At 41.7% G+C, this 12,293-nt stretch overlaps 1 protein-coding gene across 1 annotated transcript; it reads right to left on the bottom strand.

The window, feature by feature from the left end:
- Positions 1-53: 53 nt before the first annotated feature.
- On the bottom strand, positions 54-11,298 carry klf5a (Kruppel-like factor 5a). Its single transcript, XM_042502739.1, has 4 exons — positions 10,980-11,298; positions 8,240-9,359; positions 7,013-7,072; positions 54-3,269 (listed from the first exon to the last, which is right to left on the bottom strand). The coding sequence occupies exons 1-4, from the start codon at positions 11,142-11,144 to the stop codon at positions 3,091-3,093; spliced, it is 1,524 nt and encodes a 507-aa protein (XP_042358673.1). The 5' UTR covers positions 11,145-11,298; the 3' UTR covers positions 54-3,090.
- Positions 11,299-12,293: the final 995 nt, after the last annotated feature.

The raw sequence follows: 12,293 nt of genomic DNA, 5'->3' as shown, positions 1-12,293 counted from the left end.
AGCAGGTAAAAAGAAGAAATCTCCCCATAAATTTCAGCACAAGAGCCCGTCTGTAAAAGTGTCAGTTGACTTTATTAGGATCGGTTTCACTCAGTTGAAGAAAAAAAACAACTTTTGTCTTTGGAACGTTTACCTAGGAAGAAAACAAATCTACAAAATAAGTTGTTGGAAGGACAATATATAAAACAATGGCATCAAAAAATCTTTGACAAGAAAAACAAAACCAAAAGAAAAACAAAAAGGCTCAAATATTTTTGGATGCAGGGCATTTTCCTCTTTTTGCCCTTTTGTTTACAAAATAATAACAAAAGAGGAAAAAACAAAAAAACAAGAATCAATAGTTATTTACAGTGCATATATTTACATTAAGGCATTTTTGCTGGGGAGAAACATGGTTGATCTGATACAACCCCCACTTCTACACAATCAAATAAATAGTCAGATTTACCATGATACATTACAGTGCTATATTATCTTTATGCTACCTGCAGTGAATGAACAAATACAGTTATAGGCGAAGGCTCAATCACAACATCAAAACGGACATTTGAGAGTATTTTTAAGGACAGGGTCACATTTTTTCAAGTCTGCTTTGAATCAATGCTCTTGTGCATATATAGGGTAAGACGGGGAGAAACTGTCCCTCCTTAAGAACAAAGTCACTTTTACTTATTTGGATCTGAGTTCAGCATTTGCAGGATGATGACGCATAAACCAACACATTGTTGAGAGAAATAAATTGGTGAGTTGCCAATTCTGTTGCAATACCACAAAAATGAAAACCTTTCTCAACCCAGCTGACATAAAAATGTTTGCATTGTATGTTTTTGCAAACAGACACATTATATTTATACATTAATATGTAGTGGATACGTTGAAACTTTTCTCAACAACGCTGTGGTGAAGGTGTGGTTAGATTTAGGCACAAAAAAAAAATCACATGGACATGGATAGAAGCCACTGAAAAAGCAGGCACGGGTCGGTGAAAACACCCAGGTCTGGCGGCTCAAATGCCACTGGGAAACTCTGAGTTGTATCAGTGAAAAATACCCAGATTCAGTAGCTCAAACATGGCTGATAATGCTGCAGTTTGCCGCCAAAAATAAGGAGATTCTGTGCCAAAAACAATGGTGGGTCACCAAAAAACAACTGGTGTTGATGGTTTCAAACGGTGGTCTAAAGCTTAGTGGGCGTCTCGCCTAGGTGACTATCCACCTTCCACTCTGCCTCCTTATCGCAATAGTCAGCTTATATATTCTGTCACTTTAGAGACATTGATATGACAAGCATGAAACATGCAAATGAAACATATTTGTGGTTTGCATGAACGTATAATGGAAACATTTCCTTTTGGCAACTGAGCTGTCATGCCCCACTATTGAAGCAACATGCCCTAACCATTAATACAACAAAGTAAAATCCCAATCTATATGAAATGTCAAAATTCAGAGTAGATTTGGCACAATCTTTTCATAATCATCCTCCATCTCACCCTACATTAAAGTTTTTGATGGATGCAGTTGTTCCTCTTGTCCAAACTGACTTAGATGTAACGAGATCTGTTCTTAGACTGATTCAATGAGATGGGGGACAAAATCTTTGTTGTTTTTAAGCAGTTATCTCTCGAGGGACACTTGCAGCAACCAATAACTCTTGCAATGCACATATATAGCCATGTAGTTTAAAGAAAGACTTGAAAAAATGTGACTTTTCTATAAACAAAACATACGTCCATGTTTCGATTGAGTGATAGAGCCAAATCGCAAGTTAGTTGTGTACAGAGTCAGAGCGGGAAAACTCTCAGAGAAAAGACTGACTGTTGGTTCAATTTAAAAAAAGGATGTCTGTGAAGTGGCCTGAGCCGAGCTGTTAAATCACAATGAATGATGGGTAAACCTTGTAATTTTGAAAAGATTTTTTTTCCTCAAGATTTCAATAGATTAAGAAATAAAAATAAACAGCACCATGTGTGTTTAAAAGGACTGTCTACATTGATCACAGCTCTGCTACCACTGAGCACAAACACAAAAATCAGAGAAGGAGGCACTTAATAAGGTGTCGACGATGAAGGTGATACTTTGGTTAAAACATCTGAAAGATTAAAACAGGCTGGATGAGACAGATGTACAGTAAATGGATTTTAACGACGCTTAATTCAAGCTTGTGCATCAAATACAGTCAAATCTGTTTTAACTGATGAATTCTGGTATATGTCTACGGGTTACATTTCTCTGGTTGGAAAAGACGACATAAATAATTCATCACCTAATTGCTGCTCTTTAGCAACCATCCACCTTCCTCTGTTTCTCCGTCTCTCCTCTCTCTCTAAAAACAAAAATCTTTCTATCTCTTCATCTCCACCCCTCCCTCATTTTTCCCCCGCACGATCTCTCCTCTCTCCAGAGTATAAATGCCTTCAATTTTTAATATCTGAACAGCAATGATTTGTGTAGCGTTCACAGAGATTCAGTCCAGTGGTGATAATGATTGTTCCAGTGGTGAATGAGATGTAGACGAAGATTACCAATTAGTGCAAACCGAAGGATTTGGTAAAAAAAAAAAAAAATCAAACCTGGATATTCCAGTTATATGAACAAACTAACAAACCAAGGAGTAAACAAAGATTTGGCTTGACTAGTTTTGCAAACAACAGCTTCTCCTTTATAAAAAGAAAAAGATGAAGCCTGTTCTATGTTAGGACAGAAATAAAAGATGTACAAGTTTTGAGTTGTAAGTGCTTTCATTCCAGTCGCACAAAATAGTCCAAATGGACTGGAGACACATTTTGGAGCTACCATTTTTCTTTTTGTTATTTTTCTTCTTTGTATTCATCCAAAGAAATTTATACGCGGAGGTTAAGAGACCAGAAACTTCATCTGGCCGTTATCTTTTGTACTTTACAACCTCCGAGATGTCCCACTCTGAGTTAAGAGCAACACGTTTGTTAGGCTATCGTACCGGATAGCAGCACCAGGAGCAGCTGTGGTGTCGTCAGGCAGCTTGTAACGTTGTTGTGGGAGATGGAGTGAGTGCTTTATGTGTGTCAAGATAGTGCTTGTGTATTTGTAGTGTTTGTGTGTGCAAACGCTGCTAGTTCTGGTGTCTCTTCATGTGCAGGGCGAGGTGGTCGGATCGGGAGAAGGAGCGCGAGCAGACGGCGCACTGGAAGGGTTTGGCGCCCGTGTGCTTCCGGAAATGACGTGTCAGCTCATCAGATCGAGCAAAACGCCAGTCACAGCTGTCCCACGTGCACCTGTACGGCTTCTCACCTGCAGGACGGGAGTAAAGAGAAAATCTGAGTCAGTGCAGCTGTTCTCTGCGAAAAAACAAAAAGCAAACAGTAGCTCCAGCACTAAAACAGCAGAGATGTGTCAATGTGTGATTACAAGAACTGATGACACTGATTATTATTAAAACAGACACAAATTCCCTGCGTTACATGACTCACACAGTTGGGTGGAGGAACTGGGAAAACAGGCTTCACAAAAAAATCCAGATAGAGTCATAACGCTGTCACAGGCATTCATCAAGCACACACGCTGCACAAGTTTCCCACGACCAACACGATGCATTGTCTGCCTTTGCCTCTGTGCCTTTCTCATTGACGGATGTTGTCTGTCTCTCTCTGTCACTCTGTCATTCCAATAATGTTTAGCTGCAGCCACAGGCACTTTGTGAAAACTAGTGTGACCTGTCTCCTGCAGCCCTGTCTCTGTCTCAGGCCCAACCGTCCACCCTGTGATGCACAACCACCAACCCAGGTTCAGTCGCCCAAAGGTGGGATTAAAGGATTTATTCAGCCAGTAGTATCTAGCCATGCAGATGATTTGGGTTTTATTGGTCCAGGTTTTGAGATATCTGCCTCTGACATTTCTGCTGCCACCCAAACACAGCACAGGTGAATTTGAATTTGAAAGGAAAAGGAATTTAATAACATGAGTACATTACACCCTAAAAACAAGACTTTACAGGAAACACAGGTATGGAACTTTGTCACTGTGGTTAGCTTTGTTTGGTGAAAAAATAATGCTTAAAGGGTGGGTCTGTTATTTTTTGTCTTTTAAAGAATTTTATATTTTATATAATATAATACTGTAGTGGTTTTTCTTTTGTATTCATATTTGTACATTCAAATTTTGGCTGAGGTTGCATCAAAATGCTTTTTTCCCAAGCCATTCTAAAAACGTTTTAATGTGAAACCTGATGAAGCTTTCTGCGTGATGACGTTGCTACACATAAACTCCTCTGCCAGCTTAATGAGCCAAGTCTTGTTTGAGAAGTATCAATCTTCCAAATAAGCTTTATTCCTCTAACTGTCACAGAAGCTGAACAACGTACTGTTTTCCAGGACAACAAAATGTAAATTTTGTATGATGTTTTGTTTGTAACATTGCAAACTGTTTTGCTTTTAAATAAAATAATAAACTAAACTTAACTGAACTACTGCTAAGGATGCCACACAAGTTAAGACAAGATGTAGTCACACAATAGCACAAACAAACAAGAGGCCGCTTTAGACCAGCAATATAACGGCTTCAGCTCCCCATTGGAAAGGGCTTTCTTGGGGAAGGTAGAGGAGTGAAAATATTACTCTGACTATGGATTAGTATCTTAGATTACCCCATTTTATAAAATCCAAACTAACCCTTTCAGTTACTATTAATATTATTACTATTATTATTGTTGTTGTTGTTTTTGTTGTTAGTGGGTGGTTCCTGCTGTAAAACCTGGACAAACAATAAGGTCACTTTCAAGATATATGGCCAGTTTTGTAAGGAATTTGATTCTTACTTAGCAAAATTTTCTCCTTTTTTTCTTTGGTTTGTCTCCTTTTTTTGTCCTTTTATTTGAATTTTAAAGGTCGGGTGAGATAAACTCCTAGTTCAAGTTATCAAATGTGTTTGCTTGTCTGTGAAATTGATTAAAGAGTGTTCTGAATGTGAGCCGCAATGCTGTATGAGCAGATTTTAATGGAATCTAATGGAAACTGGGCTGTCTGGTTGGTTGTTTTTTCTTCTTCTTCTTCTTCTTCTCCTCCTTTTGAACACCAATTTTACATATTTCTAATAATCAAAAACAGGGTAAAATATATTTAGACTTCTCCTGCAAATCGCAAACATTAATTCAACAAGAGTGTGTTTTTCCAGAAAGAATGTCCCCCTAACTGCATAGTCAACAGACATCGCTAGTAAGTTTCCGTTGGAACTACTCCTGAAAAATGTTGACAAATTTGTGTATGCGGCTTATTCAGACTAATATTACATCAGTTTTGGGGGGGGGGGGTAGTTAAATCGTTTAAATGTGATATTTCAAAGCTCTATGCACCTATAAAACTATCTATCTATTATCTATAAACATAATTCCATTAACCTCATTAAACTGGGGTGGAAGCATCAAAATCAAAATGTAGATCTCAAAACCCTGACAATAAAACCCAAACTATCTGCCTGCTGGATACCATTAGAGCAAAGTGAAAAAGTGTGATTTTTTTTTCTATTTGGGTGAACCACCCCTTTAAACAAGCACAGCATGTTCTGCAGCATCACTAAAACAACAACCGCAATCCTGTTACGAAATTAACCACATCGCCACCAAACTTGATAACACACAGACACACACTCTCTCTCAAACACACACACACACACCTGAAGCTGAACACAATGAGGAGAGACAAAGAAAAGACAGAAAAAAAGAGTGAACTGGGAGGAGTGTTCAGTTCTCTCAAACACACGAACCATGCACACACACACACACACACACACACACACACACACACACACACAGACAAACACACACACAGACAGACACACAAACAATCAGGGTAATGGATGTTGATGGAGATTAGAGTGGGAACTCCCACGGGGACCCAAACGCATTAGGAATCATCTCATACAGATTACTGACAGGTATGTGTGGATGTGTGTGTGTGTGTGTGTGTGTGTGAGTGTGTGTGTGTGTGAGTGTGTGTGTGTGAGTGCGTATTCAAGCAGCTGAATAAGAGAAGTAGAACGAGTTACAGACAAAGATAGAAATAGGGAGGAGGGGTTGAAGGTGGGAGGATTGCACAAAGCAGAGAAGAGGATGATTAGATGAATGAAAGCGATAGGAGGAATAAAAATGGGAGAAAATAACTAAGCGAGACTGACAAAAGCAGCAGAGAGGATAAGGAAGTTGCTGCTACATCCCTCTTTACGTGTTGCGTCCTCATCTTGTGGTCTATGATAACTGCAATAACCACAATCAGCCTGCAGCATGAATGACGCCAGATCTAATTGTCGTGTCATGTTCCCAAAAGTGAAATGCGAGGCACGCACACCCACAGCGATGTTCTGAACAAGCAGCTCAGAATCATAAGTGAACAAAACTCTGGGTCGTAAAAGTGGTGAGAGTGAGTCGTGTGTGTGTGTGTGTGTGTGTGTGTATCCAGATGAGCGAGGAATGTGTAGATATCAACAGAAGCTTTGTTGTGTTAGCTGGAGTGAGGTGGGGCCCAACACCTAAGCGCTTGTTTGTTGACTTTGCTTATCCAAAACTAATAGTTCAAATCTAAAATGTGAGAGAGGATTGAGAGAAAGAAAAGGGACGCAGTGATGGCTGAAGCCGAGATATTAGGAACAAGACGATCTAAGATATTTTTGTATCCGCGGATCTTGTATATATTTATAGTGGGGAAACAAGCCACACAAGCACATTAAAGCATTTTAAACGTCGATGTCTGAACAGGCACCAGGGGAGAGATGGCACCGTACGTCTCGCGCTGACCACATAGTCTGAGAGTCATCCCCCTGGCAGAAGTGTGTCACTTCCACCTGTTTTGATGGAATAGTATATTGGGCAGAGGATGGGAATGGGGTAGGATACATTTACACACACATGCCAGGAACACAACACTCTGCCTAGCAACACGGTGCCAGTGCAGATACCGAAATACGAGTCCTGCGTGGGCAGCGACATTTTTTTGTCCCCCCACCCCCGTTTTAAAAAAGCGGCATTAATTAGAGGAATGTCTTACCCGTGTGAGTCCTGAGGTGGGCTTTCAGATGGGACGACTTGGTGTAGACCTTCTTGCAGCCTGATGACAGACAGGGAGATAAACACAAACAGGAGGTTTAATTCAAATCATTCATCTGTCAGATATGGATTCACCCCATAAACTGAGCTGTGGTGTGGAAGAAATGTGAACTAATGAGGAACAGAAGCTGTTTTAGAATGAGATATAGTTAAAGTTTTTTTTTTTTTAAGTAAACAAGACTGTGTGAAAAAGTTACTCTTATTTGGTACTAAAGCTATTTCAATTTTCCGCTGAAAAACTTCTGTTCAATGACTTGTTGGTTTGACATAAAAAAATGAGATATTTTGAGTTCATGATGACTTAAACTTTTACTCATTATGTTATGCACAATATCAAGATTACAATGTCAAAAAATAAAGGTATTGGGACTTTTAATGATTTAGAAAGTCATCCTCCAGATTTATTCATACTTTAAATAAGGAAATATTTCATGTATTACAACGATCAAACAGCTGCAACAGTGTGACTAATACCCTCATGGCTAAAGTGTGGATGCATCCTCGTGCGGATATGATGGATCTGATCCATCTGACTCGAAAGAAGTCGGACGTGTGGTAACACGCTGCAGGAGGCTCCGCTTAAGCCTATTTTACACGCTGCCACAGGCTGGTTGACATTACATGTCCTACAAGTAGCTGCACATCGTAAAACTGAAATCAGAGCCAACTATCTAAAGTGTGACTGTATGCAACAGAAAAAAATATAAAGTGATTCAAGGAGAGCATCTCTCTAATTAAAACACCCACACACATAACAATGCACAGGTTCATTTCACAATCATAACGCTGATGACTTTAAAGCCACAACAATGTGTGAGAGCTCCAGCTGACAGTGCCCGAGTCATTGTGAGATGATAAATGCAATGTAGGTTTTTCAAGCAGACAGTTAATTGAAAGGCAGTGATTGATGTTCTCCTCTGCCAAAATATTTTAATTCCAGTGCAGCGTGAGCTCTGCATGGCTGTAGTACAAACTGTGACTCATAGGCCTGGGAAAGTCATTCCGACACAACATATAATTTTTTAAAAATGCACGGGCATCTTAAAATAAAGCTGTTTTTTTTTTAAGGGTGACCGGATAGTCATCTGACCACAGCCATGCACTCAACAGTGACAAGAATGCATATACAGTGTGTTTATGCAGCGTGTACCTGTGTCATTGCTCTAACCTGGGTAATCACAGTGGTGGATCCGTCGTTTCTCTAAGTCGGGGTTGTTCCTCCGGTTGTAGCGGGCAGGCACGGTGGTCTGAGCTGGGGTTGGTGCTGGGGTTGTTGCAGGTGCTTGGGGAAGGCCTGCTGCTTGGCCCGGGACTGGCGTGGGACCTGTAGTGAGCGGCAAAGCTAAGCTGCCTGGTCCCGGGCCGGGTCCGAGTCCAGGGGTGCTACCTGCCAACTTGGATGCGATGGTGGCTGCATATGAGGGCGGAGGAGACATGGTGTGCAGCAGCTCCTTCTGCCTGTCAGGGCTGCCGGGCTCCGAGCTTGGCGGAGAGGGCGGAAGGTAGGGCACCTGCTGCTGGAGGAAATGGGGATGCGCCTGAGCATGAGGATGTGTGTACGCCCTGCCGCCCATGCCGCAGTAGGAAGGCTTAGCGGTCTGCTCTTGTTGAGATGCAGAAGAGGCTACGGGCAAATCATGGAAAGGTGTGTGGATTGTGGAAGTGGAAGTGTGTTGTATCTGCTGATGATGATGCTGATGCTGCGGCTCCATACCATTGCCATGGTGATGGTCCAAGCCGGAGTTTAGTAGCTGAAACAGCGAGCCGCTGTTGTCATGGTGGTGGAGAGCATGCTGATCAAACTGAGATGACATTTCCTGTTTGATGAACACTTCTGGCACTGATTCTTCTCCGCGGCTGCCTCCCGACTGGTTAAAAACACTAGTGAAGTCTGGTAACCCTGTTAACGTCATGTTTATGGCTGAGGTTTCCATGGCAATAGTGCCAGGGCCATGTCCAGATGTGCTGCAGCTACTGGTGGGTGTCGTGTTGGGGCAGTGCAGCTGGATGTTGGGGGAGAAACACGGGGAGACCGATTCTGTTTTGATCTGGGTGAGACCTGTTTGGTTCTGGTGCTGAGGGGGGCGCACCTGCTGACATAAACCCATCCTCACGTAGGCAGCGTCAGGGAGGTAAAGATTCATGTTGAGGGTGTAGGGAGCCCCAGCGTGATCGCCAGTGAAGAACTGATCCAGCGTGCTGTCTCTCTGGGACTTCTGCTGGCTGTCTGCATGAGCTGGGAGAGGAAGAGACTGAGGGGAGAGATACCTGTCCATCTCACACTTCGCCTGTTGAAAAAAAAGACAACAAGAAACATTTTTGGTCTTCACTTTGGTTAAATTGAATTAGGTGTATTTTCTTCTTTGAAAACCCACCGCACCTGTTAGGCATCAAACTATTTTAAGTTCCAGATTTAAAAACTTTTCACACATTTTGTGACAAAGTTACAAGATTACAATGTCAAAAAAGGTCATTAGGAATTTGAAGATACAGAAAGACATCTGTCATATTTATTCACACTTTAAATATGGAAATACGTCATATATTGCAGTGATCAAACAGCTGCAGTATTGTGACTAATATCCACATGGGAAAGCGTGGATGAGTGTTGATGAAAAGACAGCAAGAAACACTTTTGGTCTTAAAGTTCACTTTGGAGAAATTAAACGTATCCAGCTTGGACCTGCTCCTCGTGAGCCACCATGAAGCTATTCTGGGGCGCTATTTTGAGAAGACAAAGGTTTGATAGCACAGTCACCGCTAAAACATTTATCAAGTAGTCATCAATAGGCAGTTGCCACATTCCCTCTCTGGCTGCAAGGCTGAACTCAAAAACCCACCAGCTGTGAGGCCAACAGTTGAGAATCAGGCCGTGGAAATTGCATCTAAAACGTGTTTGTGCTAAAATGCTGGATATTGTTGCTTCACGCTGCCTGTGTGGCTATTTCTGCTGTTTGTTGCTGCTGTGTTGTTGTTTTGTACTGGTTGTTTGTTTTGTTGCTCTGTAGGACTTGTGTTCTGTCTTAAGAATTCTTGTTTGTTTTTCTGTCTTTATGGTGTCCTGCTGTCTTCATCATGTGAATTTTATCATTTTATAGACTTCAAAACATCTTGCCAAAGGACCACAGTTGAAAATTAGTCAGCTGACCAACACTGCCACATTTACACAAATGTTTATTAATGTGACTCGTCCTAATTAACAAAATAAATTAAATGAAATAATACCTCTCACAATAAATCATTAGGAAATGTGAACATCTGCAGTTATGAGATCAGAATATAGAAGCAGCCTATCATACTGGCATCCCAAGCGAGCAACTTCATGTCAAACAATACCTTGTTCATGCTGTTTTGTGGTCTAATTCCTGTGAATCTGAAGGCGGGCATAAAAGTTAGAGAAGCCCTGCAGCAGAGGATGAAACAGCAACATGAAAGGGAATGGGGAAACACCCATGCCTCCCTGCAGCAGTAGCAGCAGCAGCAGCAGCAGCAGTCTGGGGATGGGCTGCTATTTCTAGGCTCCTGATCCTACCAGCTGTTAGATCGCACTCTGCTGCACAAGTTTCCTGCTAACTGAGGGGACAAAGTTGCCGGGAGCTTTCTGTCCGAGGCTGGAGTCAGTTGTTGTCAGCGTGGTATGATGGTGAGAGGGGGGGAGAGGAGACCAACAACTGGTGGCCAACTGGCTGGCACAGAAAACATGCGGTGAATGCAGGCGGAGCAGCTCGGCTTCACGTCCAGCTGGTTGCAGCCTGTTTGCTTAAAACAGCAAATAGTGCAATAATCACGCAGCTTGGGCCGATTGAAATTTGGAGGCCAGATTAAAAAAAAAACAACAACCTGGATCTACAACCGATCTGCCACGCCCATTCAATGAAATACATCACTAATGTGAAAAGTCGATTTACCTGCGTGTAGTCATTTTGTCCAGCCTTGTCTGTGTCTGTGATCTTGCAGTCCAAGCCGAACAACGCCGAGTCCTCCAGGGGAAATCCGGCGGGCAGAGTCGCCTTCTGCAGCGGATAGAAGGGATCCTCCTGCCCGCCGCCGCTCATCGCGAGTGTCGCGGCCATGAAGCTCCGACGCAGCGCCGCAAAATGCCTTCTCGTCCAAAAGGGAGGATGCTTACAGCGGAGTGGTGCTAAGGAGTGGAGCCGACGAGGTGTAACAGTGCGTTTGGTGGAGTTGTTGGAGTTGTGCCTGTCTGCTCACATCTCCTTTACTTATTTCATCCCTCCACCGGCCCACAGACACTTTTCTATCTCCTGCTCTAAGGGCGGGGCGGCCCCGTGTAAATACAGCACATGCACCGCCCACCAAAACCTTTAAAAAGGCTTTGATCATTCATTCACCGGCCACCGCCCTACGCTCCATCTACATACACCGACAACAGTGTCGTCAAGTGTGCACAGGACCAGTCACACACACAGCCAGAGAGGAAGTGAAGGTTACACTCACCTAAAACAGCATTTTAAAACACATTTTCCCAACTTTGCTGGTCTCTCCTCATATAAAATTATACATATTAATAATAGAGAGAAATTTCATAGGAAACATCATGAAATTCTAGAAATAACATTTTGTTTCTCCCTGAGTTAGCCTGTATTTGCCACCACGTCACTACATCAAGGATGGAGAGTAACTAATTACAGTACCTTACTTGAGTATTTCCTTTTCGTGCCACTTTATACACTAAAATCTAAAAGTTTATCTTAAAATAATGTGCTAATGTGACCCTGACAGATTTACTGTCCTTGTGAAACAGGTGAGTGTATGTGGGAAGATGCACTCTCATAGTAATGTCTTTGTCTTTTAATATTTGATAAAATTTGATTTCTCTTGATATTTCTTGTAGTTGCTGCCTGGAGAGTGCCATTTTCAAGCCCCTGGAGGGGGCTTTGGGCAATTCTCCTTCATATTCTTTTTTTATTATGTATTATTATATAAATTTTCAATATTCATATGTGGAAATAAAGTAATGAAATGAAACTGATTGCCTTGAAAAAGTCAAGTAAATATAACTACAGATCTTAATTGCTGTGTATTTTATATCTTAGTATTAAGCTTACTTGCAATTTAGCTGTATTTACTTAATTTTGTGAAGTTGTTGCAACTTAAAAATGACACAACCTTTTTGTTTAACATGTTAAAGAAAATACAAATATGACTGACTAGTATGCAACCAGCAGAATATAGATGTATAGCATAGTATACTTGATTTG

The sequence above is a fragment of the Plectropomus leopardus genome, chromosome 15 (assembly GCF_008729295.1).
Source record: "Plectropomus leopardus isolate mb chromosome 15, YSFRI_Pleo_2.0, whole genome shotgun sequence".
Taxonomy (NCBI): Eukaryota; Metazoa; Chordata; class Actinopteri; order Perciformes; family Serranidae; genus Plectropomus; species Plectropomus leopardus.
This window is presented reverse-complemented; position numbering and strand designations above follow the sequence as displayed.

Coding starts and splice junctions, on each gene's coding strand:
- klf5a (XM_042502739.1), bottom strand. CDS start 11,144: ATGGCCGCGACACTCGCGATGAGCGGCGGCGGGCAGGAGGATCCCTTC. Junction 9,360..10,979: donor GACAAAATGACTACACGCAG/GTAAATCGACTT, acceptor TTTTTTCAACAG/GCGAAGTGTGAGATGGACAG. Junction 7,073..8,239: donor CCACCACTGTGATTACCCAG/GTTAGAGCAATG, acceptor GTCTGTCATCAG/GCTGCAAGAAGGTCTACACC.